Source organism: Panicum virgatum, chromosome 3K (genome assembly GCF_016808335.1).
Source record: "Panicum virgatum strain AP13 chromosome 3K, P.virgatum_v5, whole genome shotgun sequence".
In the NCBI taxonomy this organism is placed as follows: Eukaryota; Viridiplantae; Streptophyta; class Magnoliopsida; order Poales; family Poaceae; genus Panicum; species Panicum virgatum.
Window position 1 is genome coordinate 16,435,143 of NC_053138.1, and position 26,182 is coordinate 16,461,324.

The 26,182-nt window shown below is 49.4% G+C and overlaps 3 protein-coding genes across 4 annotated transcripts; 2 read left to right on the plus strand and 1 right to left on the minus strand.

Annotated features, from left to right (window-relative positions):
* The first annotated feature begins 12,168 nt into the window (after positions 1–12,168).
* Positions 12,169–13,811, plus strand: LOC120697911 (gallate 1-beta-glucosyltransferase-like). Its single transcript, XM_039981291.1, has one exon. It carries the CDS (start codon positions 12,237–12,239, stop codon positions 13,665–13,667), a length of 1,431 nt encoding a protein of 476 aa, XP_039837225.1. The 5' UTR covers positions 12,169–12,236; the 3' UTR covers positions 13,668–13,811.
* On the minus strand, positions 13,751–15,346 carry LOC120697913. Its single transcript, XM_039981293.1, has 2 exons — positions 14,884–15,346; positions 13,751–14,762 (listed from the first exon to the last, which is right to left on the minus strand). The coding sequence occupies exons 1-2, from the start codon at positions 15,329–15,331 to the stop codon at positions 13,987–13,989; spliced, it is 1,224 nt and encodes a 407-aa protein (XP_039837227.1). The 5' UTR covers positions 15,332–15,346; the 3' UTR covers positions 13,751–13,986.
* Positions 15,347–19,637: 4,291 nt separating this feature from the next.
* Positions 19,638–25,971, plus strand: LOC120697914 (sulfhydryl oxidase 1-like). Of its 2 annotated transcripts, XM_039981295.1 has the most exons (13): positions 19,638–19,672; positions 20,961–21,241; positions 22,811–22,835; positions 22,914–23,006; positions 23,365–23,546; positions 23,767–23,839; positions 23,947–24,015; positions 24,104–24,177; positions 24,260–24,407; positions 24,626–24,666; positions 24,802–24,948; positions 25,020–25,472; positions 25,613–25,971. In XM_039981295.1, exons 2-13 carry the CDS (start codon positions 21,024–21,026, stop codon positions 25,632–25,634), a joined length of 1,545 nt encoding a protein of 514 aa, XP_039837229.1. In that variant the 5' UTR covers positions 19,638–19,672; positions 20,961–21,023; the 3' UTR covers positions 25,635–25,971. The 2 variants fall into 2 exon arrangements, with proteins under 2 accessions (XP_039837229.1, XP_039837228.1); XM_039981294.1 differs by lacking the exons at positions 19,638–19,672; positions 25,613–25,971 and having other exon boundaries at positions 25,020–25,521.
* The last annotated feature ends 211 nt before the right edge of the window (positions 25,972–26,182 follow it).

Here is a 26,182-nt window from a genome sequence, read left to right on the forward strand (position 1 = left end):
TCTGAGTTCCTTTATCCCAGTGGGTTTCTTCGGGTTCTTCCTCTTCAGTCTGAGTGCCAACGTCCCAATGGGTTTCCATGGGTTCTTCCTCTTCTTCGTCTTCCTCTATCCATCCACCTATTCCCCAGCGAGCCTCGTATCTCCGCAACTGAGCTTGGAGAGCGGCTAGCGAGTTCTCGGCACGTGCGGCCCTTGTCCGCTGCTCCTCCAATTCTGCCTCTTTTTCATCCATTTGGACTTGGAGAGCAGCCAGGGAATACTCGGCGTGGAAAGTCCTCGACCGTTGTTCCTCCATCTCCTGGGTTGCTTTTTCTGCTCTGTGGACCTGCTGTTTCAGTTGTGCTGCTTGCTCGCGATAGAGCTCGTCCAGACCGGTGAGATAGATGGATAGGTGAGAGACCGTGTCTTCTAGGTCTTCTTCTTCTCTTCCAAGTCCTCTCATCCTGGCAATCCATGTGCGTCCTCTTCCTTCAGTCGGCGGGAAAAATCCCATAGGAGTCCGCTGAAGGTGATGCTTGTAGATCACTCGGAGCCGTCGCAGGGCTTTACGGGCGGCTTTCCGATAGGTATCCGGGAAACGGAATCCAGTGGTGGAGATGAACCAAGGGTCCACATCAGGATAGCGGGTGCTTCTTGCTATGAAGATCATCAGGTCACACCGAAGAGTACCCTTGGAGTCGTATTCCCGATAGAGAAACTCTGGTGGATCCACAACTCCGATGCGTTCCAGGCTGAGTATCAACAACTTGGGAAGGCCGGGCTCTGCGAAACAGATTCCGCCAATCCATCCATTGTCAGCCATCTAGAACAGGGCAAGAACCAAAGGTAAGTGTTTGTGTGAGGAAAGGATTAAGGATAGAAAAGTCCTAAGGTAAAGGGTCTAAAAACGGGTTTCGCTCCTAGGGTCACGTCCTACGGCCAACCTACGGCTCTGATACCACCTGAAGCGTCCCCTCATAAGAGAAGACTTAAATGTGATACAAATCATCAGTCCCAGGAGGCTGATGCCACATTTATTACATCAGATGGTTCAAAACCTTACAAACCTTGGCGGACACTCGATACAGATGATAATAATTATTAACCAAGCTACAACATAACACCAGACCGCAAACCACATAGGGTCTACTACGGGCTCAGAGTACTGCGACAGCGGAGGCATCTCGACAGGGCCGGTTCCACAGGCAAGGTTGGGTGTAGAACGATAACCCTACTCGGCGTCGTCTGGAACGAAGTCCGGGTCTTCTTCTGTAAAAAGTGAGAATGGGGTGAGTACAAACGTACTCAGCAAGTCCAACCACACCCACGGAGGGGTTAAAACAGGGTAATATGCATAGGTAAATCAAGGGTAAGGTTATGGTTTAATTTGCAGAAAAACGATATTTTAAGCAGGGTTGATTTTAAAGAAAATCCTTTTAGAAAACCGGTTTTTGTAGCGACACGGAATTCACATCTTAAATCTGCCACCGGACTCCCCGTCCGTCGTAGCACACGGCACAACGGCCGGACACAAATCCAAAACAACTCACACCAGCCCATCCCAAAGAAACACTAGTTATGTGACCACACCGTAACTCGCCCAATACCGTGGGCACGGACTATTCGAATAGATTCATAGCTCTGCAGAGGTGTGCAACTTTGCCCACAAGTAGGATACCACAACTCGAACACCGTCGTGTCGGTGTAGATCCCAACATAGCCATTACCCACCATAGCTAAGCCTGACTAGCCATCACGGGATGCACCAAGGGGTCATCGACCGTTCACTCAGGTATAACCGGGCATAAGTCGCTCAGGGCTTATCCCTTTCCTTAGTCACCCGTTGCTCTCAGCTCTCCTGATGGCTACCACACCAACTAGTGGGATTTATGCTACGCCGTTGCCCATACAACGGTCGAGTGGTTTGCACGATAGTGGAGTTAGGTGAGATGACACACCAACTCGGTCCTTAGACGCGACAAGATGGATATCTCCCTTCTTTGCCTTGCCACACAGGCACAAGCACACCAATCGGCAAATCACGCAGAAATGCCGTCCATCTCGCCCATACTCATTTTTCGAAAATCCACATTTTATTCCCTTCCCACACGCACACATTTTCTTTATCAAATAAATTATATTATGAGTAGAGTCCTAAGCGTTCTAATATCGATTAACGTCCAAGCAAAATCAGACATTAATCTAGGTGGTCAAGGAATGGTCAACACAAATCAAGGGGTGGCTATCCAACCGTGTTTTCATGCAAGTAAAACATATGCAACTTTATAAAACAGGCCATTGGGTTGTGTTCATAAAAACTAGGACAGAAACATGCATCAAAGGATGGGATTGGACTTGCCGTCTTCGAAGCCTTCGGGGAAGTCCTGTCCTTCGGGCTCGGGGTCGCGGAACTGGTCCTCGTTCTCTTGCTCACAGTACTGCTCGTTGACGGGCTCTCCTTCGTTCACTCCGTGGTCTACGACGCAAACAAACAAACATACAATCAAGAAACAGGAAAAACAAGTTTTATCATTGAGCTCGAAACGGAGAAACATAAAATATAGAATTAGAAGTAACATCTATGAGTGGTTTGCTAAAGGCACGGTCCAAAATTATGTTAGAAATGGTATGATAAAGTTTGGGGTCGATCGAGGTTGTTTTGGCGCATGAAATGATAGGTTTTGTGAGGGTTCAGGGGCTAGATTAGGAATCGGGGACCTAGTGGTAATTATTTCTTGAGAAGGCAGGGGCCTATTTGAAATTTCTAGAAACCTTCGGACTAAACTGGAAGGGTCAAGGGTATACTTGGAATTATGTTTTTATGTGAAAGGGTTTACTTGAAATTAGAACAAAGGGCAGGGTTCTTTTTGAAAAAGGGTTATAAGGGGAAAGGGTTCCTTAATAGAATGGGAGGAGAGGGAGGGCCTAGACGCAAAACGGCCACTCATCCCCTTCCTCCCGACGCCGAACAGAGGAGGCGGCTTAGGGGCGTCGGCGGCGGTCAATCCGGCCGCTCCGGGCCTCGGGGGCGGCCGGGACCGGGGGGAAAAGGGAGAGAGGGTTTCGACGGATCGATCCCCATCCTCACCTCTAGCTGGGGTGCTGCGCAGAGGCGGCTCGGCGGGAGCGGGCGGCACTGGGCGGAGCGGTTCGCGGTGGCGGCGCGGCTGCGGCTTGGGAGGAGGCGGGCGGCGGCTGTGACAACTTGGTGTGTGGAGGAGCGGTGCCGGCGCCCTCTTTTATAGGCGTGCTAGGTCGGCGAGGCGGAGCGGGGTAGGTGAGGGTGGGTGAGGCAGCCGGCGAGCGGCACGGGTCGGAGTAATGGTGCTCCGGCCGCGTCCGTTCGTCGTGGAGCGGCGTGCGGCGGTAGCACAGGCGACGAGGCGGCGAGCAGTGGCGCACTGTGCGGCCGGACAGGGTAGCGGCGGGCGTCGCGCGGCGTGGCCCGGCGTGCACGTGGGCTCGGCGGAGCTCACGTCGCTGCGGCCCAACGCGTTTGCCACGGCCCGGCGCTCCGTGTGCGTGCGCGCGCAAGCGGCGCTGAGCGGAGCGGGGCGCAGCGGGGAGGCGCGGGCGGGGAGGCCGCGGCGTGCGCGTGCGGGCAGCCTGGCAGCGGCGGGCGGCGCGGCGGCGCTCCGAGCACGCGGTCCACGTGCGTGGACTGGCTCGGCGGGGCGTGCAGCGGCGTGCGTGGGCGGCCACTGGTGACGGGACGCGAGCGGCAGCGGCGAGCACAGGGCGGTGGCGCAGGCGGCGAGGGCGGGACGCGGCCCGGCGAGCGGCGCGGCGGTGATGGCGGCCGCGTGGATGCGCGCCGCGCACGGTGGGAGCAGGCGCGTGCGGGTGCGGGAGGGAGGTGAGGCGCGCGCGGGGTTGGCGGACCGGGGCTGGGAGCGGCTCAGGCGCGCGTCGGGGAAGAAGGAGAGAGGAGAAGGAAGAAAGAAAAGAAAGAAAAGAAAGAAAAGAAGGGGGGTGAGGAAAAAGAAAATAGGAAAAAGGAATAAAGAAAAAAAAATGGGGGAAAGGGGAAAAAGAGAAAGGAAAAAGGGGGGGGCGGTGCGCGCCAGCGGCGACCGCGGCTGCAGTCGGCCACGCGTGGCGTCGCCACGCGGGTGCGGGCCACGGGGAACGGGGCACGCGGCCAGGGGGGAAAGGAGGAAAAAGAGGGAGCGGGATTCGCGGCGGTCGGTCGCGACGCGTCGCGTTGGATGGGAAGAGATGGGACACGAAATGAATTCGGGTGTCGGTCGTTCAGGAGAAAATCTAGGGTTCAGGGTTTAAGAGAGAGTCGAGCTCAACGACAAACAACTTAGCGCATGATTTGTTTAGTGAATTTTCAGGATGTCACACTACCTCCTCCCTCCCTCGATGCAGCTCAGGTCGACGGCACACGGCGAGTGGGCAGGGCCGTGGCGGCCAGCGCGCGGATCTCCCCCTCCCTCCCCTCAGCGGCGGCGCGCGGGACCACTCCCCTCCCCACTGCTCTCCCAAGGCGCGCGGCAGGCACCCGGGAGCCGGCGCGGGGCCGCAGCGGGCACCCGAGAGCGGCGGCGCGGGGCCGCAGCGGCCACCCAAGAGCAGAGCCGTCACCGTGGAGGGGGCGCCGCCGGCCGCCGCCATGGGCCGTCGCCGCGGGAGGGCCGCCGTGGAGGGGCGCCGCCGCTATGAGCCGTCACCGTGGAGGGGGCGCCGCCGGCCGCCGCCGAGGGCTGCCGTCGCCGCGGGAGGGCCTCGGAGAAGCTCCGCCCACGACCGTGCGCAGCACCACTGGAGGGGCGCCGCCATCCATGTATTACAAGGGCAATAACGTCTTTTTGTCCTCATTTAATGGTCACTCTAACAGCAGACTCACGGAATGGCATTGAGGGGATTGAAGTAAAATTTTAGTGGCAATGAAGGGATGATCTAAATTTTGATGGCATTGAAGAAATTGTCTTAAATTTTGATGGCATTCAGGGAATTAACTCAAACAGGAAACCAGAAAACATGCGGGATCGGGCGCGGCAGGTCAGCAGGTGCGCACGAGACAACACGCCCGTCCGTCCGTAAGTCGTTTTCGCCTTTCGAGGAAGCCCCCACAATGCCGGCCGCGGACGAATGGTGGTCTATGTCTCTATGACGTGTCGAGATGCCGCGCCGCCGCCACTGGTCCGGGCGCATTAGGCTCGAAGCCCCGCACGGCGCACGCAGGACATTGGCTCTGTTTGTTGTGGTGTGGCTGGTGCTGATTTGTTGCGAGAAAAAAATATTGTTGGTTGGCTGATAACTGATGGCTGGTGCTGGTTTGGTGTGAAAGAAAAATACTGTTAGTTGGATGTAGCGAACAGAGTGATTGGTGTGTGCCTGGCCGCGCCACCGCCGAGTAGTAGTAGGCGCCTAGCAGTGGCGCAACGCCGGTGTCACGTCGCGTCCTGCCTGAGCATGCACCCCTGAAACTGGCAACTTGGCAAGCGGGGAGCAAATGGTCATGCTTTGTGGCACGCGCAGTTGAACGTGCGTGAACTGACCGCACGCGTGCACACCGCACCAGCAATGAGTGTGCGGGCGCGCGCGCGCGCTGCAAAAGGTTCGTGGGCCTTGCACTTTTGCTACACCCCCCGCGCGCACACCGCCCTTATCCACATTGTTCTGCCCCGGGAGGAGAGAGGACGGCGGTAGAGTACGCGATACCCGTACACATCAACCCCTCAGCGGCATTGCGCTTGTGCACGTGGATTTGAAAATTGAAATCAAGGCTGCCACGATGCGTACGACGCCGGCACGTTTTGTGTTAGTCAAATCATCTGTCGCGTGTCCAGAGTCCAGTTGTCAAGAGAGACCACATCCGATCCCAGTCACTACAGAGCAAAGAAAAATGCAAAATGATGAGGTGACCTGTTCCTTTGAAATGGTGCTGTTTGATTGTTTGGCTCGTGAGAGCAAGTATTATAAGAGGTGAGATGCGGGCGAGATCCAACGTGGAGGGGAGAGAAACGGAGAGAGAAGAGGGAACGGGCGCGTAGCTACGCGCCGGCCGCGGTCGGCGAAAACGCGCCTCGCGCGACGCGATTGGATGAGCAAGCATCTACGCATTGAAGAGCTGCGGGACCCATTCCTCTGCCTCGCGCCTTGCAGCCCGCAATCGGCGACGAGCGGGCGAAATTATAAAACATGCTCTGATGTGATACGGGCGTGATGAACTAGAGCTCCCCTCGTGCGCAATATAAAAGTACGTAGGTGAAGACGCCCTCCCCTCCCCTCGAATTGTCGATCGGTGCCTGTAGCCTTCGCGACCGCTTCCCGATTTTTTTTAATTTTAATCCTTTTTAATTTAATATTTTAATAATAGCTCATACAGATCACGCCATATGTTTCGGCGCGACCAAACTGCCACGCTGGCACACGCGTGCCAGTGGTTCTGACGTGGCAAAGCTGAGTCGCGCCACATGCTTTGGCGCGAGTGAGTCGTGCCAAAGCATGTGGCGCGACTCAGCCTTATACAGGTTCACCCCAGTCAGCCTTCTCTTCCTCCTCCCCCCATTCTTTTTTCCTCCACTCCCCACTCGACCTAACCTCTATGGCGCCGCCACTCCCCCTCTCCCTCTAGATCCACTCCATCCTCCACCCGATTCGAATGGGAAACGAAGGGAAACAGATCCTTGAAAGTAACTCCTTCATTCTAACCGATTGTTTTTTCTCCATTTCGTGAATTTTTTAGGGTTTGAGTTGATTACGGTTTATGTAGGGTTTGACCCGAGCGCGCTCCTCCCACCGGGGCCGTGCACTGGCGCTCCACCTCGGCTCGCTGGCATCTCGACCGGTCGTCCCAGATTCCCCGTTGCAGTCCCCTGTTACCGCGCTGTCGCCTCCGTCCTACAGCTCGCTGCTCCGGCAAGATCCGCAAGCACGCCTGCAAGCGCAGCTATTTCCGCGCAGGTACGCACTGCTACCTTTTTTTAGTAAAAGATACGCACTGCTACCTCCTCTCTGTATCTTGCCCTCTCCGTCCGTCCCTTTGCCCTTAATTTCGTCTGTGATATTTTCAATTCCTTTACGACAGCAATTTCGACTAGGCGAAGAGAGCGTCTGTTGATGCACATGGACCTTGTGTATCTATCATGAACTGTTGTAATTTGAATTATTCCCACATGAATTACTGTGTTGTGGACTATTGTAATCTTTAACTACTTGTAGTGGACTCTTAATGTGCACTTTGTGGTCATGTATTGGTACTACTATTATTAGACGTGTAATGGATGACACTTTGCGCAATCAAGTATATTATAATGTGCTATCAAATATGTTGGGATGTCCTATCAACTATCTTGTAATGTGATATCGACAATCTTGTGGTGGCCAATCAAGTATCTTGTCTTGCAAGGAGTCGCATCATTTCCCTTGGTGTGATAAGTTGGCACATAATTGTGAAAGGACCGTGATGTCGGACCGTGATGTCGCCTAGAGGGAGGGTGAATAGGCGAACCTGCAAATTTTCACTCAAACGCAGCGGATAAAATTCACTGTCTGCCAAATCCGAAACTTCCGGGTTTCAAATCCGGAACTTCCGGATTTGGGCTAGACAGTGGGTAAACTCGGAACTTCCGGGTTTGTCAATCCGGAACTTCCGAGTTCACTCAGAACAGAGTGAACACAAAGAGTAGCGCTAAAAAATGAATGTAAATTCAAACCCCAATTGTAGAGTCTGGTCAGAGAAGTTCATTGAGCAGGTTCACACAGATCATGCACATACGAAAACACAATATCTCCAAGACACAAGTGTCTAATGGAGAGCTCCTCAAATCCACAAAACAAATGTAAATGCAATGAACACAAGGATTTGTTTTACCGAAGTTCAGATTCACCCCGTGCACCCACGTGTGAATCCTAGTCTCCGTTGAGGAAGCTTATATCGACCCCAAGGTCAAGCTATCTCCTCCTTCCACTATATGACCATGCGCCCTCATGGCACAAGATCGGTGCTGCAACAAACTTGCCGCTGATCACCACAATCCTTGGGAGCTAGCCGGCGACGCCTAGCCGTCTAGGAGGCTTCACCTCCAAGAGTAACAAATGCAAATCACACAAACCGCGGCTAATCTCAAGTGCTCAAGGTTTGTTGTGCTCTCTAGTGCTCTCAAGCAATCACTCTCTCAACCCAACTCAAGGATATACACTAATCACACAATCTCACAAAGAGAGGTTGGGGAGAGCTCAACTATGGCTACCAAGCTTCTTGGGACGACCAGCAATCAACAGAATGGAGCCTGAAAACAGCTGCCCACTAAGGAGGGGGCTAAGGGGTATAAATAGCTGGTCCCAATAAAACTAGCCGTTATGTGACAGTTAGAATCCGGAACTTCCGGATTCTACAACCCGAAACCTCCGGATTTTCAAACCAACTAGCCGTTAGTACTACGTGTGCCAAATCCGGAACTTCCGGATTCCAAATCCGGAACTTCCGGATTTGCCCTGGCAGCAAAGTTAATATGTGTACGTTAGTCTTTTGTGTCTCTCTCAACTCACATGGGTTACTTGAGCACTGTGACTACACCAAAAACCATTGTGATGCATCCCTCTTGATAGTACGGCATACCTAAACTCAAGATCAAAGATAAATTACATTTCAACTTCTCGAGCTTCTCTTTTTCATCCTATGCCGTGTGTTGATCAATCACAATCTGAGGTGTGCATCCAATCTTGGCTTCTTTACTTTGAGCACATCTTCCTTGAGTTAGTGACCTTGAACCTTTATCTTTGAATGAAATCCACCTCTAGTTCAAGTCACCATCTTCACAATAAGATTCTAGAAAGATTGATACTTTCCAACATGAACACCACACATGACCAAGATTTTTCAAGTTGAACCCAAAGAACGTTTCGTCACCCTAGCATTGGTTCCTCGGCACAACCACAATTACCCTTCTCCAAGCTTAGTACCTAGAAACCCATTCCCAAATTCCAACTCTTCATCCTTGCATCACATATAGCTTCATGTAGACTTGTATCATATTTAACTTACAATGAAAACTATTTTGATCCACAAGCAATTTTTCTTCTCTAATGAATGACACTTGTCAATATGAAATTCTTCATGTCTCTTAGAATTCTTGGACTTGATCATTATCGGTTTCTTTGCTCATGCCAAGCCTTTGCTTACATAGCCTCTAGAAACACGCCTTTCGATCTCATCCATTTATCCTCAAGAGCCCTCTTGAACTCACATTGATTTTGCCATTACAATGAATATCATTTCTTTCATGCTAGCTTGATCATCAACTATCTCATACATTTCTTATGATAAGTTTCTCCAATTGTGAGACTATGCCTAAGCATACACCTTTGTCTCATTCACAATACCTTGGCTTGTCATTTTGAATTCCACTTACGTCAACAAGCTTCATTTGGATATACTAATAAATTCATTATCGTTGATACATATCCCAATTTCCATGGTAGCTGTTGCTTGTTAATATTCTCATACTAGAACATGTCATTCATCTTGTCATATGAGCATGTGTCTTGAATCTTGATTCATTTCATCACATAGATTACAATTGTGTTAATCAATTCCTGCTCATATACTCAACAAGATAGTTAGCCCTTTAATCGTGGTGTCAATCAATCCACCAAAACACACTAGGGGCCAAGATGCTCTTTTAAATTGGCTTGCGCCGACGGCCAAAGCGTGACTCATCATAGAGTCACGCCATTTCCTTTGACATGACTACTTGGTACATAATTGGCCTAGGCCAGATCTAGTCGGCGCCACACCGACTCCCCAATGAGTCGCGCCGAGCGTCTTGGCATGACTCTTCAATGAGTCGCGCCATTCCATTTGGCGCGACTCTTCCAGATTTAGCCCAGGCAAATCCTTGCCAACTTGTCATGCCAATATAAATGGCGTGACTCCTTGCTGTATCTGATAATTACCTTGGACCAAGCAAAATAAGTTGTAAGAAGGTTGTTCTAAATATTTCAAGGTGGACAAAAATTTACAACAACATATTCTCTGTCAGACTTGCATGCAATCACTTAGAGACGGCAATTTTAACAGTAAAATTGAATACAAGAGGTAATAACTGTATAGACAACAAAAAAAATAAAGAAATAGGTAAACCACAATTAGTACCAACCACAATTAGTACCAACAAGGGAGCCAGATAGTTATAGCACATTACAACAAACTCCATTACAAGTATCCCTCCATCCAGTTGGAGAGATGGTACCGTCACGGCTCTGCCATCTATACGAAGCCCAAATAGCATGGTCACATCTTGAAGTGTCACTGTCATCTCACCGGCGGGAAGGTGGAATATGTGTGTGTCAGGCCTCCACCGGTCCACAAGTGCTATCAAAGCTGCATTATCCATCTTGGGGAGCCCCTCCTTGACCAACCACGCCAAAGGGACGAATCCAGCCGTTTGAGGTACGGTGCGTACCTATCGTCCCACATGAGAGGCTTGTGAAGGCGGGGACGTAGAGGCTTCAAAACCTACAAATATATCATTCAACTTTATAATCAACTAAAATTGAATAAGTGATCGAATACAAAAAAAAATCAATTACAAGTTTACCTCCGTACGCTCCTCATGTATATTGCCACGGTGCCGCTCATCGTAAAATATTTCCAAAAGAGGGTAGAGCGGTATTTCCCTAACAGTGTTCGTGAAGCAGGTATATCCCTAGCATAAGTATTGTGGTTCCTTCTATGACTAATGTCATAAGTTTTATCATTTTTTCTATGTAACAACCAACGAAGAGGTCATCAAACTCCCTAGCTTCTGAGGGTCTATGTAGGATTTGGGAGGCAAGGAGGGGCAAACAAATTTTTGTAACAAGTTGTGGTTCCGGACATTTGGCTGCTGGTGGTTTGTGCTTTGAATTTCATTAGCCACGCAAGAAGTTTGCTAGGTATTTGGATGCTAGTTGCAAGTTTGTCCAAAGAAAAGAAAAACAATGTCCTAATTGGTGCTGCTGCGATTGTCTATATGCATCTTTGTTTATAAAAACATTGTCTATACTTTGGGTTCGTGTTCACTTATTATCATTTGGTTTGTTTTGCAGAAATAAGGAGAGAAAAATGACAAAATTGCCTGCAAAGGAATTGAAAATGTCACAAACGTACTGAAGCGAAATTAAGGGCAAAGATACAGAGAGGAGGGAGCAGTGCGTACCTGCGCGGAAATAGATGTGCTTGCAGACGACGGGGCGAGATTCCAGCGAGCCGAGGCGTGCTGGGTTTGCCGCGGCGGCGCGCCAGCGCACAGCCCCGGTGGAAGGGGCGCGCTCGGGTCAAAACCTATCTAAACCCTAACCAACTCAAACCCTAAAAAAATCCACGAAATGGAGGAAAACCAATCGGTTAGAATGGAGGAGTTACCTTCAAGGATCAATTTTCCTTTGTTTCCCCTTCGAATCGGGTGGAGGATAGAGTGGATTTAGAGGGGGAGGGGGAGTGGCGGTGCCATGGAGGTCAGGTCGAGTGAGGAGTGGAGGAAAAAAGAATGGGAGGAGAAGGAAGAGGAGGCTGGCCGGGTGGACCTGTATTAGGCTGAGTCGCACCACGGCGCATGGCGCGACTGAGTCGCGCCAAAGTATGTCAGCGTTGCCGCGTCAGGACCGCTGGCACGCGTGTACCAGCGTGGCAGTTTGGTTGCGCCGAAGCATGTGGCGTGACCCTTCAGGGAGTCGCGCCACGAGATTTGGCGCGACCAAAAAAATTAGTTCTTGGAAATTTAGATTTGAATTGGCTATTATTAAAATAATAAATTAAAAAGGATTAAAATAAAAAAAATCCCGCTTCCTCTTCGCGACCGCTTCATCATGTTGGTTTCGTTTGAACGCACACCGAGGTTTCATTGGGCCGAAAATATTGCACATTTATTATAGTTTGGTGCCAATCTTGCTGAACCCAGATGTTGATTTCCTTGAGCTGAAATACGTACGAAAAGATCGAGTTGGTCGTACGGCCGTACGCACACACCAGCGCGTCCTTCATTCCTGTTTGAGTGTGCTGACCCCCAAAAAATGTGGGATGCACGAAGAACTCGAGCTGCTTTTCGCGCCCATTTTAAACACGCATCAGCAGTAGCGTGCTGCCATCTCTCGCGGCGCCGATAAATGCACAGGGGACAGGACATCGATCGACGCCTCGCTCCTTATATATAGGCTTCGAGAGCTCAACACATGCCGTGCTCCTTCAACCGAAACACAGCCGCAATCTTTGCTGCCAAGGGAGCGGATCAGCAGACAGCACGTCAAAATCTGTTGTCTATATCATGAGCCGGGGGCAGAGCCAGGACTGCGGCGTGCCGTCGTCGCAGCCGCCCCACGTCCTCCTCGTGTCCTTCCCTCTCCAGGGCCACGTCAACCCGCTCCTCCGCCTCGGCGCCCGCCTCGCCGCCAGGGGCCTCCTCGTCACCTTCACCACGTTCCGCCACGCCGGGCTCCGCGCCCTTCGTGATGACGGCGGCGGCGGCGGCGCGTGCGTCGCCGGGCGGCTCCGGTTCGAGTACCTGCTGTGGCGATCGCCGGAGGGAGACGACCCGGGCCGCTACCAGGACCCCAGCGACATGCTGCGCCACGTCGCGGACGAGGGCCCCGCGGCGCTGGCCGGCCTCATCCGGCGCCACGCCGGCGCGGGGCGGCCCGTGGCGTGCGTCGTGAACAACCCCTTCGTGCCTTGGGCGCTCGACGTGGCCGGGGGCATGGGCATCCCGTGCGCGATGCTGTGGATCCAGTCCTGCGCCGTGCTCTCGCTGTACCGCCACTTCTACAGCTCCCCCGAGGCCTTCCCCTCCGAGGCCGACCCCGACGCGCCGGTCGCGGTGCCGGGGCTGCCAGCGGTGGCCGCCGACGAGCTGCCGCTCATGGTTCGCCCCGAGTACGCGCGGAACCGGTGGGGCGACATGCTCAGGGCGCAGCTCGGGGGAATCGGGGAGACGGTGTCCTGGGTGCTGGTCAACACCTTCCACGGGCTCGAGCGGTCGGCCATCGAGGCGCTTCGCCCCCACACGCCGGTGGCGCCCGTCGGCCCGCTCCTGGAGCACGACCACCACTACGGCGGCTACGAGGATCCTGCGGCGGCGGCAGATGACAACGACGGCTGCGTGGCGTGGCTGGACGCACAGCCGCCGCGCTCCGTGGTGTACGTGGCGTTCGGCAGCCTCGTGAACATCGGGCGCAGCGAGATGCTGGCCGTGGCGGAGGGCCTGGCCGGCACCGGCAGGCCCTTCCTGTGGGTGGTGCGCGACGACAGCCGCGAGCTCCTCCCGGGGGACGCGCTCGCGGCCTGCAGCGGCGGCAGGGGCAAGATCGTGGCGTGGTGCCCGCAGGGGCGCGTGCTCGGCCACGGCGCCGTCGGGTGCTTCGTCACGCACTGCGGGTGGAACTCGGTCGCCGAGGCGCTCGCCGCCGGCGTGCCCATGGTCGGGTACCCGTGGTGGTCCGACCAGTTCACCAACGCCAAGCTGCTGGTGGAGGAGTACAAGGTCGGCGTCCGGCTGCCCGCGCCGGTGACGCGGGACGCCCTCCGTGCGTGCGTCGACGAGGTGATGAGCGGGCCACAGGCGGCGGCGTTCCGGATGAGAGCGACGGCGTGGAAGGAGGAAGCAGCAGCGTCTGTTGCCGATGGCGGGTCCTCGGACCGGAACCTGCAGGCTTTTGTTGAAGATATACGGCGGCGTCATGAGAAAAGATGTGCAGGGTAAACATATTTTTGTGATGTGTAAGTTTTACCGGTCGGTGTCAGTGTCGCTCGCAGCTCCAAATTGTTGCAATGAAAAAGATTGCAAATCATAAGAAATTAAGAATCTTTCCAAATTAAGCATCAGAGTGGTCTTAGCGACTCATTAGAATAGGATACACGCACGTGTAACAGGAGCAGAGCAGCACGGTCCATGGTTTCACACGGCTACCTTCATGGGGTAGCTTATTGTACTGAACTAGTGAACTCACGATCTTTGCATGTGCGTACGTGCACATCGATTATTTCTCTGTTGCGGCGCACGAGCGCCACGGGGTCCGCGTTTACTTCTTGCACACCACTCCAACGCCGCCGAGGCCGGTGGAGCACTCGACGCCGGTGAGCTCGTCCGCGGCAACGACGAGCGCGTCGACACTGCGGCCGCGCGCGAACCGGGCGACGGGGCAGTCTGTGGCGAACAGGCCGGACGCGGCGAAGTCCCTCTCGCCTCCCATGACGGGCATCCTCGCGGACACGTCGAGCCGGTTCACGTAGCTGCTCCGGTAGGTCTGCCCCAGCACGCCGTGCACGTCGTCGGTGAGCGAGTAGAACCTGAACGCCAGGTCCAGGTGCGCGAGGCAGTCGCCGCCGCGGAGCCCGTAGTTGTGGGCCCTCGAGTCCTCCACGGTGATGGGCACGGCGTTGGCCGTGATCTTGAACACCCCGGCGAGCTCCACCACGACCCCGTTGGCGGCCTTGGTTCGCGTCACAGACAGGGGCGACGACGGCGCCTCCCACCTGGCGTTCGCGACGCCCTGGACCTCGACGGGCGCTCCGTCGAAGACGATGGCGAGGCGGTCGGCCTCGTCGTCCCAGGCGGCGGTCCTGCGCGCCCCGACGTAGAGGCGGTGGCCCGAGAACTGGACGGCGATGGCCTGTACCCAGGTCGGGTCCCTCCCGGCGCCCGGGACGTGGCTGCCGATGAAGTGGGCGTTGATGTGGAGGTCGGCGTCGGAGAGCAGGCAGAAGTCCCGGCCCCTGCGCCCGTGGAAGTAGAACGTGTTGCCGTCGCCGCCGATGAAGCGCGGGTCCTCGCACACCGCCCCTGGCAGGTTGCAATCTGCACGCACAGTGTGCCACGTCGTCGACATTAGCGAATCGTACGGTATCACGAGTTCACGACATGATCGTGTGCGTCCGGGACACGATCAATCCTCCTGCGCACTGCATGCACGACTTACCGCAGACGGGTTTGCAGGTCTCGCAGTCCATGTGGCACGACTGCTTGCACCTCTTGGGGCAGGTCGCCGGAGCTGTGCAGGTGGGGTACGCCGCGGTGTTCTCGCAGGAGACCACGTTGCTGCTCGGCGAAGGCGGCACTGGCACGGGTGACGGAGGCAGCGGTGGCGGTGGGGACGAGACGACGACGGGTGGAGGCGGCGACGAGACGATAGGTGGAGGCGGGTATGAAGCGATCGGTGGCGGGGGAGATGGCACTTGTGGCGGCGGTGGCGGGGTATGGTACGGCGGGGGCGGATACTTGTCCTTGTCCTTGTCCTTCTCTTTCTCCTTCTCCTTCTCCTTCTCCTTGCCCTTGTCTTTTTCCTTGTTATCGGCAGCCAGCGCGGCCGGGGCAAGGAGCGCGAGGCCAAGGAGGAGCAGGAGAGCCCATCTCGCCACCGCCGCCATTGCTGTGCTGGTTGAGCTGCTGGCTGGTGTGCTCTGCCCTGCTGCATGGCGTCTCTATATATAGGGCTCAGCGGATCGCCGTGCCGGAGCTTGATCCCTGCCCTCACATGTCCAGTTGGAGAAGCAGTGCGAAGGGGGTTAAGCAGTAAGCCAATAAGCATGTTCCCGGCGCCGGCAGGAATGGAGACGCGCCTTTGCTTGCCCGCGCGAGCAGCTCGTGCTAGTTACAGCAGCAGCAGCAGCAGCTAGAAGCTGCTGCCATACGCTGATGTGAACAGAAATGCTATTAATTGCTCCGGCGACGGCGTCTTTAACTCTTCATCGAAGTGGTATTATTCGATTCGCTTGTCTGCACTTGGCCTTAATTTCGTGAACTTGTTGACATGGCAAGCTGCTAGGTCGACCTTTCTCGCGCCATGGATGGTGCTAAAAAAATTACAAAACTCGTACAATCTTAAAAAAAAAAAAGATGAGCAGCAGGATGATGAATAAATGTGCTCCTGTCCAAAGAAAGCTGGAAAAGCTAGAAGGCAAAATGATTCATGTACATGATTGTGACAATAGCACGGGAAGGTCGCTTGAGCTCTACACGCGTGCGGTCAAGTTGTCTCCTACAATGCATACGTGTTCAACGAGCGTTTATCTTGCATTGGGCATAGGATAAGTGGGCAGCGTGTTTCTGAATTCTGCTGCCGAAAGGTTGACATCGTTACTAAAATCGGTATCTTCCCCAGAAGGCCGGCCAAACTACCGGATAAGAGAAGGTATCATGATCTTGCTGATGCGATGGTATATGTGACTTGGAAGTACGGCAAGGGGTTTGGAATATGATGTGTGGGCAGTGGGGATGAAACCTCTTTGCGTACGAGCGTCCTTGTTGAATTGTGAAGCGGCGCTACAACTGGCTACGTAATAGAGCCGTTTGCAGAAGCAGCTCGATCTATGAGCACTGTAGTATGGCCACTTGTCTGTAGGGACCGGCATAATTATGGGCGTGTTTGGCGCTTGCCACCAGAATGCCGGGCTAATAAGAGTTTTAAACTTAGGTGGTTAACTTCTTCTGCTTAACACCAAAATGTGCCAGGCCAAAATTGTTTTATTCGGCTAGTACTTAGGTTAATTCTAACCCATTCCCGATAATTGTTCTTACAACATTACCTGCCACAACAATTTTAGTTCCAACAAAAGGATAATCATCCTTAAGTCCTAAATTTAGCACCACCATGGAAGTTTGGCCTGAATTCGGTTGAGGTCCAGAATTTGACCTTACCTAGAAAAACTTGGCCGCCCCGAGCAATCCTAGTACAAACTTGGTTTTCCATGTTTTGAATGTGCACATTAGTTTGATAACCGATATTCAAACGACTAAATGATAAACCCGATAAACATTTGGACATTGTATCCCTCATAATTAAATCTACAATTGAATGTCGATCCATGTTGGCCACATTTCAACTTCAAAACATAATGGCATGTATCCCTACGTGTAGTACCCAATACTTGTGGTAAAAATTGTCTTGTTCATGATTCAAACACTTATGTTCAAATGAAGTGTACAAAATAATTCCTGGTTAGAAACTAAACATCGTATCTTAAGCTAAAAAAATGGCAGTGCCATGACTCCGATCATGGGACCAAACAGACCTCACTCTCCACAATTCTCCAACTCCGATTCAAACACACCGCAAGTTAATCTCAAATGAAACTGGCACTTCAACAGTCCGATCTTTCGTTTCCTGGAGGACTTGGCAAACATGGTTTGATCCCAGGGCCGGCCCCTGAGGGGGTGCGGATAGTGCGACCGCACCGGGTCTCCAAAAATTAGGGGCTTTCAAAAATTGCTATGTTAAGAGCCATATAAGTCATAAGTAACACTTGTGCTCATAAGCTAACTCATTTAGATGTTGAAAGAGACTCGGATCCTCTAAGTATTTGGCATGACCCTGTTTGGAACATTAGCCTAGGGCTAATTTTGAGAGCTAATGTTAAAGTTTTAAATTGGTAGGCTAAGAATTAGTTAAGGTAGGTTGTTTGGATCCATGGGCTAATGCGTACCCTCTCACTCCCATTCTCATGTCTAGGTGTGTGTGCATACTCACATTTTTTTTGTAGCATCTATACAAAATTAGCCCCATTACCACCTCTTGGAGGGGCTAAGGGTTTTGGAAGGGATAATCCACTTTACCTCAAAATTATCCCACCTGTTTGGATGCATGATGGATAATCTATTATCTTATTATTTAGCCAACAAACGGAGCCTCCACGTTCGCTCTTAAGGTCTAGAAATTTCCCCGTTAATCGAAAAAAATAAGAGAAATTAAAATTACCCACCACTGCCATTATGATAAAAATTGACCCAAAATACCCCTGTGTTTGACTAAATATAGCCCACCACGCCATTATAAAGAAAATAATCCAGCCACTGTCATTATGGTAAAAATCGACCCAAAATACCCCTGTGTCTAAATATAGCCCACCACGCCATTATAAAGAAATTAATTCAATATTTAACATAGTAATGAGACTCCAAACAACTAGCATTGGGTAAGCTAGGAGATTCTTAAAAATTATGATCATAATTTTTAATTTATTTTTTCTATAGGCATAAACATTGATAAAAAAAATTCCGGACAAGCTTCAAAAAAAATATTTACACACTATAGCACCACGCTAGAAAAAGTAGAAAAGTTGTAGCCTCACAGTTTACTGAGAAATACTACCATTTTAGTTGAATAATTGTAATGTTATTCTTAGCATACAATCGAAACATGTACAGACAAAGTTAATATGTATTCTATTTACTAACATTTCAGTCAAAAGTCATGTTGAAACTAACAAATGGCGCTGAAAAATCAGAAACAACCTTATGTCAACCATTGTTTATCTCACTGTCTTAGTCAAATCAGTTACAACATATTTGGATTGATTAAATGAGTACCCAAGGCTAAGAGAGAAACAAAATAGGTGCACTAAATCCATATTCCATTGGAAACGATAAGGGGGATGAGAAAAAATAAGAAAAAAGGAAAATGAGAAAAAAAGAAAAATGAGAAAAAAGAAAGGCCATAAGCCAGCGCGGATACGGAGTGGACGACGCAGAGGAGTGGAGTGTGGAGTGTGGAGGAACTATTATTGGATTAGGGGTAACAACGAAGAAATGAATGGTTGGGGGTGAATAGGATTCACATGCTCTATCGATTCTACGAATTAAGCTGGGAATGAGAGAGTAAACCTCTCCTTTTTGTCTCTCTCCTTGAGCAACTAAGATAACAACAAACAAGAAGCAGCAGCACCAGCAGCTGAGTACCAGGAAGACGCCAAGAAGCTGCCGCAAATCATTGACTTAGAATCCAAATTAAATAAATAAAAATATTAGGCTACAACATTATCTGTAACACATAAATCTAAAAAAATGCTCAAAAATTTTTTTATGTAAAAAATAATACTACCTCTAAATGAATAATAATCTATTTGTCATTGACGCGATCCTCAAAACACATCTTTGATTACTATTAAAAAATTACACTTTAGTGAAACTAAATATTTTTTAATCAATGTCTACAACAACAAACTTAGAACTATCTCAAAATGGTATCCAATTCAAACCTAGAAGAAGTATGAAAATAAAATCAAATTATTGATCATCAAAATAGTTTTAATAGATCTTGATTTTTGTCAACAAAAAATTGCTTTATAAAAGCCGATTAAAAAATGTAACCTTAAATATATTTACACCTAGCTGCAAAAATAATGAATATAAATAATTAAATTAATTTAAAATATAACATTAGAGATGATAACATCTAGCCACACACATGCGCGGGTGGCCATCCTAGTTTGGGATTAAAATATGAGGGTCTAATATCATCACAAAACTAAAGCCGCAAAGCGAAGAGGATCTAATATGGCAACGGCAAACAAAACAATTTATGTTGCGGCGTGCCTGTCCCCCTCGCATCGCATCGCATGGTTTGACCTGCAAAAAGCGTTGAGTGGCGTCGCACCCAATGACCCAACCCAACGCTATAAATAGTATCCTCAGGTCCACTGTGCAGCTCTTCTCGTCACGCTGCCACTGGGCCAGGCCTTCCCTCGACGCCCCCCGGGGCCACAAGTCAGCCAGTGACGCTGCTCGAGCAACGGTGCGCCTGGCCGGCTGGCCCACCTTCCATGGCTTTTTCAGTAAGCAAAAACCGAAGACGCACCCCCGGGAAATTGCATAATTACGCAAAAGGGCAGGCGCAAGCGTAATTACGCAAAAGCTTTTTCCAAAGAGGCGAAAAAATCGTCTAAAACCCAGCCTTGCTAGTCCAACCGGGAGGACTCTACCGAGGGGGGCAGGCCCCATTTTTCCCTTTTCAACCCTTCTCCTGAAAGATTTTCGCAAATAGACTCCTAGTGAAACGAATTGCGTTTCTGGACCCAGAGATCGGCGCCACGACTCATGGCGCCGAGTTAACACGTCTCGGCGCCAAGTTGTTTGGTCCGTGGCTGAGCTGGCGCTGATGTGGCAGCTTGCTCGGCGCCGCAAAGCATGAGCTCGGCGCCATAAGCTACGGCGCCGAGCTGGCTGCCTGTGTCTTGACCTGAACACCTTCGGGACGCACGCCGGTGGGAGAGGCGGCAGGAGGACCTCGGAGGCGAGAACGGCCGTGGCGGTGGAGAACGAGGCCGGGAAGGCACTGAATGCCGTGCCGTCATGGACACGCTCGCGGTCGTCCTGGCCTGGTAAAAGAAAGTCCAGAGCATGCTGCGCCCGGCATGGCGTTTTCCTGGAGAAGAACGAGCGGATGGCGGAGGTGGAGGCCTGGTAAAAGATTCCTTTAGGTAATTTTTTTTACCATCATCCAAACACGGCCAGGGGTACATGCTTCTTTTTTTTATTTGTACCGTGCCTTGGAGTTAGAGCTTAGAGGCAGTAGGCAGTAGGCTTCTTTTTTTATCTTTCTTTTCGATCCTGGCAGTACGCAGGAGTTCGTCGCGTCCGAATTGCTTCTCACCGCACCTCGCATGAAGTCAAGCGGCGAGCCGGCCACCGCTCCGTGCAATCAAGGCCGTGTTTGGTTAGATGAAAAATTTTTCGCGCACGTTTTTCGAGAAGAGAATCTCGTACGCATGGAGTACTAAATGAAGTCTATTTGCAAAATCTTTTTAGGGACGGGTGTAACTTTTCGAGACGAATCTAATTGTTGTAATTAATTGATGATTTGCTACAGTGATGCTACAGTACTATCCTCTAATCGCGCGGTCAAAGGCCTCATTAGATTCATCTCGAGATTTACACGGGGGGTTGTGGAGGTGGTTTTGTAATTAGACTTCGTTTGATAGTTTAAATTTTTGGTCAAAAGTGCTACAGTAAAAACGTGAAAAAGAACCAAACACGGCCCAAGAGTCTGAAACCGATCTCGAGTGAGCTAGCAGCACAACAGCACGGCACGGCACTATACTCGATTGGTGCAGAACAGTAGGAAGCCAGCTCGGCGCCGTAGCTCATGGCGCCGAGCTCAGCCACGGACCAAATGACGTGGCGCCGACTCCTGAGGTCCAGAAATGCAATTTGTTTTAAAATCTTTTGCGAGAAGGGCCAAAAAAAAACAAAAAAGGCAGGGGGGGTGGGGGGGGGGGGCAGGTGTCCGGAACGGATCACCAAATCCCGCCCGGGCAGCCGATAGATCCGAGCCCGCCGCGATCCATGGCCGCCACGGCGGCGGCGGCGGCGCGCCTCCTCATCGTCCTCGCCGCCTTCCTCGGCGCGGCGCCGCGCGGGGCGGACGCGCTCAGGTCGCTAGGCGTCGGGGGCGCGGGCGCGGCCCACGGCGACGCGGCCGTGGACCTCGACGCCTCCAACTTCACCGCCTTCCTCCACGCCGCGCCGGAGTCGTTCGCGGTCGTCGAGTTCTTCGCCCACTGGTCGGCCCCTCGCCTCCGACTTGATTCATTCGTTTTTCCTTCTGTTCGCTCTGGTTCGAATTCGATGCGGCTGGGTCCGTTCCGACTCGATCGGTGCGTTAGTTTCTGAATCGCGGAACGGGTGGAGATCGTGATCGTCTGGTGTGCTCGATCTATGCCTCGATACTGAAATCATTAGCTCGTCTCGCTTGTGGGCAACGCCTGAATAAGATAGCTCGATCGAATTTTTGTTGGTTTTCAGTTACGCAAGGATTGTTTTGGTTGTGTAAGGCCCATCGGGTGGGTTGTATGCGTGTGGCTCACGCAGAGTAGTGCTTCTCACCTGTACTTTGAGTGTGGACTTGTGGAGTTAGAGTAAGAGACCGTGAGATGTCCTGTATAAGCTGCAAGTGCAAACATGAAGTCGATAGGGTGAAAAGGTAATAAGAGGAACTTTATGACTTGGTTCATCCATGCTTCAGATCCTCAACTATCGCAGTAATTGCTTCAGTACTTCGGCCCTGTTTAGTTCCCACCCTGTAAACGCAAAAACACAATATTTTGCGAAGGAATCTTGCTAATTTGAAGTACTAAATGAAGTCTATTTACAAAACTTTTTGCATGGATGGGTTGTAAATCACGAGACGAATCTAATGAGCCTACTTAAGCCATGATTTGCAACAGTGATGCTACAGTAACCATCCGCTAATTATTGCTTAATCATGGATTAATTAGCATCATTAGATTCGTCTCACGATTTACAACCCATCTGTGCAAAAAGTTTTGTAAATAGACTTCATTTAGTACTTCAAATTGGCAAGATTCCGTCACAAATTTTTTTTGCGTTTACATGTAAAGGGAACTAAACAGGGTATAGCTTTGTCTGATATGGTTGTTGGCTGTACTTAGCATTGAAACTACATTTTTAATTGTATGCTGGGTATTCGAGAAAAAAAACTTGTATGCTGGGTGAAAAGCTATTTTATCACACTATATGTGAGTTCCACATATACTACGGTGTAACCTGTAGCAGATGTGAAGTCTGTCTTCATCGTTATGTTTCATCCTGAAGCTGTACTTAGCCGATTTACAGTTAACTGCTACATGGGCAAAATGATGATTTGATTGACTCTATAATGTCTGCCAAAAATTAGAATATCTGACATTTGATATATCTTGCTCCTAAATGGACAATCTATATGATACCTGCCAAAGCTGTGGTTGAAGTTTCCCTGAGTATAATGTATTTTATTTCTTATGTTTTATTTAGAAGATATTAATCACAGATATGGCTTTGAAGTGATGTCAATTTAGTATCTAATTGTCCATATCCCCAATTTCTGAAGGCATTTTCTTGTTGGATAAAATTCTAGACTGCTGGTTGCCATATCTGAACTTATTTTTCTTATTGGTGAAGATGGCCAACATCATCCAGTAGTTTTTTGATTGACTGATGACTGCAGTGTGCTGCTTACTTCTATGGCAATAAACTTTTGGAAGTTTCTTACTCCATCGATTTCCTGCTTATCTCATTTCAACCTGTTTTGTTTAATTGCTACTAACTGGAATGCATGCCATGTTTGTGCTCAGGTGTCCAGCCTGCAGAAACTACAAGGTATGTAACCTGCAGTAGACTCTTTTCTATGATCTGAAATGCATCTCCTGTTGATCTCAATTTCATCTCCATATGCAGCCTCACTATGAGAAGGTTGCAAAACTTTTCAATGGTCCAGATGCTGCACATCCAGGGATTATTGTGATGGCACAGGTTGATTGTGCATCAAAGGTACAGTAGCTCCAGTGAGTGGTGATGATTTTTTACCAATTTCCTTGGTCTAGAGTCTAGACAACACACTTTGGAAGGGATTTTCTGTGATCCAGTCTCACCCTAACTGGGTAATGATGACATTACCCATAGAATTATTAGTGAATAATTTAACCTTTTGTTTCACAATTGTTATAGGTACAAATATAGAAAGTTCTCTGTTGTGTAGCATAGCTCCTAAGTTGATGTAGTTTAGTTCCATTGCTCTGTTGGAAGATTATTAAGCTGGCAAATAATGATAACCTGTTAAATACATCATGTAATGGTTTGCATTGGCTTACAGTAATGCCTTATTTCTTTTGCTTGTTCGACAGCACAGGTGAACGTGGATCTTTGCAATAAATTCTCTGTTGATCATTATCCTTTCCTAGTGTGGGGTCCACCAGCAAAATTTGATTCCCCTCAGTGGAAACCGAAGCAAGAGAATAGTGAGTTAGAATTAATTGATGATGGACGAACAGCAGAGCGTTTACTTAAATGGATAAATAAGAAGATGGGAAGGTAAGTTGCTGTGTATTAATTACACTTTAGATCATAATTTCGTATGGAATCATCAGCAGTTTGTATTGTCTTTGTAATTTCATTACCTGTGTTTATTCGGAAGTGTGTTGGTGGGTTGGTTTGGGTCTATGCCTTTAGGAATTGGTCTTTGGTCTGATGTAAGCATGTACCATTATATGCATGTTTCATTTTTATTGATACAATCATCTTTTTTTTCCAGCTCTTTCAGTTTAGATGACAAAAAGTATGAGAATGAAAGTGCGCTCCCAAAAAATGCTTCAGATCCTGAACAGGTGTGGTTACAGACTGGATTTCTTTAGTTGATTTGCATGAGATCTTATTTATACACAATTATTCAGTCCTTATGAACCATTATTTACTATTGTATTTATTCTCATAGATTGTCCGAGGAATTTATGATGTTGAGGAAGCAACAGCTCATGCGTGGCAGATAATTTTGGAGCATAAGGTTTGAGTCAAATGAACAAAATTTTACAATTGATGTTATGTTTGCTCCTCAATTTCTGACCATTGATAGTGTTACCTGCAAACTGTAGATGATCAAACCGGAGACACGTGACTCACTCATCAGGTTTTTACAAATTTTGGTCTCTCATCATCCATCCAAGAGGTACAGAGGTGATCTTTTGAGGTTATACTAGTGCAATATGCATAGCTATCCTGTATTATGCATTTTTTGCTTGATTGCTTAGGTGTCGAAGAGGATCTGCTGACCTACTTATTAACTTTGATGATCACTGGCATACAAACATCTCATTAAATTCACAAGAGAGTTCGACATTGTTAACAAGTGTTGCAGGAGACAACATCTGTGGAAAGGGGGTGCCACGTGGATATTGGGTACGCCTTCTGTGCTAAATTGTGAATTCTTGGTCTGCTTGTATTGTGTGTGTTTTCCCCTGCAATAGCACTTACATTTTCCAGTCCACGTAATTGAGCCCTTCAATTGCTTTTGGCTACAACTATTTGTTTTGAATGTCTAAGGAATTTAGATATCTTCCTTCCAATCTTTGTTAGCTTGAGTTTACGCTTCTTTTATCTGTGTACTCTTGTTGCAGATGTTCTGCCGTGGAAGTAAAAAGGAAACAAGAGGATTTAGGTGATGTCTCCTCTCTACATTTTATATTGAAAGCTTTCCGTGGGCAAAAATTTGTTTACTATTCTCCAGATTCCTTTTAATACTTCTTTGAGAAACTGAATACACCAGAAACTAACATTTCTTTTCTTGTACCAGCTGCGGTCTATGGGTTTTGCTGCATTCACTAACTGTTCGAATCGGAGATGGAGAGAGCCAATCAACATTTACATCAATTTGTGATTTCATCCACAATTTCTTCATCTGTGAGGAATGCCGCAAGCACTTCTACGAAATGTGTTCAAGGTTTGGAAAGCCCACTTTGGTTGTATTGCCACTAAATCTACTGCATGCCTAATTGTTACCTTCACCTGCAGTGTATCAGTCCCCTTCAAATCTGCCCGTGACCTCACCCTCTGGCTATGGAGAGCACATAACAAAGTTAACGAGAGGTTGATGAAAGAAGAAAAGGATTTAGACACGGCTGATCCTTCCTTTCCTAAGGTTATCTGGCCTCCAAAGCAGCTCTGCCCATCATGCTACCGTTCTTCAAGTAGGACTGCTGATGGAGCCATGCAGGTTGAGTGGGACGAGGATGAAGTATTCCATTTCTTGGTTGACTACTATGGGAAGAAGCTTGTATCATCCTACAGGGAGACCTCCATGAATTCTCATCTTCTAGTGACGAAGCACGTAGGCTCAATTTCTGACGATTCTTCTGCATCCAGTGCCGCAACAGTCCCAATCGGAGCCGCCCTGGGTGTTGCTGTTGCTAGCTGTACATTTGGGGCACTAGCTTGCTTCTGGAGGACCCAGCAGAAGAACAGAAAGTACTACCATTTACGTTCTTTAAAGAAAATTTGACTAAACATTTTAGGTCTTTAGGGATGCCAATGCTAATCTGTTCTTCGTGGCTTCATATCATAGAGAAGTGATTAGGATCTTTTTGTCTCCTTTGTTGATTTGACAGGCAAAGAAAGAACTGGAACTGAAAAATAGTGCACAACTTGCAAAACCTAAACTGCATGTCTGCATCAGGAGGAGCCTCCATGAATGTATATTTTCTGGACGGGTTGGCATGTACCCGGAAGAGTCCAAAAGGTCATCACTCAATCAGATGAAAAACATACAGAAGTGTGAAGATTTACTCGTGGCTGAGTCACGTGATTGTTTTGTGCAACGACGTGAACTTTGTTGCAACAGGTCGTATAGGTTGAACGTTAAAGCTTTGTTCTTACCATGTAGCTGCTCCTTTTGGATGCCTTTCTCTGGGTACTGATGTAATTTTACCAAATTAATGAGTGAAAACTAAAATTAAAATTTTAGTCCCGCGTCACTTCACCTGAACTGAAACCTCTTGTGCACAGGAATAGCTATGCTACCTTACATGTTTATGCCGTAGAACTTGTGAAGCATCTGCAATCATTTTCTCTTTTAAAAATACGCGAGTATATGATAAATTCAACTCAAACCGTATAGAAATGATTTGAATATGCTCGCCTTCAAAGTTATTATCGTATTGTTACAAGATTTACATATG

Excerpts from the sequence above, each read along its gene's own strand:
- LOC120697911 (XM_039981291.1), top strand. The coding sequence starts at position 12,237 with ATGAGCCGGGGGCAGAGCCAGGACTGCGGCGTGCCGTCGTCGCAGCCG.
- LOC120697913 (XM_039981293.1), bottom strand. The coding sequence starts at position 15,331 with ATGGCGGCGGTGGCGAGATGGGCTCTCCTGCTCCTCCTTGGCCTCGCG. Across the intron at positions 14,763-14,883 it reads GACCTGCAAACCCGTCTGCG|ATTGCAACCTGCCAGGGGCG; the intron begins GTAAGTCGTGCA and ends CTGTGCGTGCAG.
- LOC120697914 (XM_039981294.1), top strand. The coding sequence starts at position 21,024 with ATGGCCGCCACGGCGGCGGCGGCGGCGCGCCTCCTCATCGTCCTCGCC. Across the intron at positions 21,242-22,810 it reads GTCGAGTTCTTCGCCCACTG|GTGTCCAGCCTGCAGAAACT; the intron begins GTCGGCCCCTCG and ends GTTTGTGCTCAG. Across the intron at positions 24,949-25,019 it reads TTCTACGAAATGTGTTCAAG|TGTATCAGTCCCCTTCAAAT; the intron begins GTTTGGAAAGCC and ends CTTCACCTGCAG.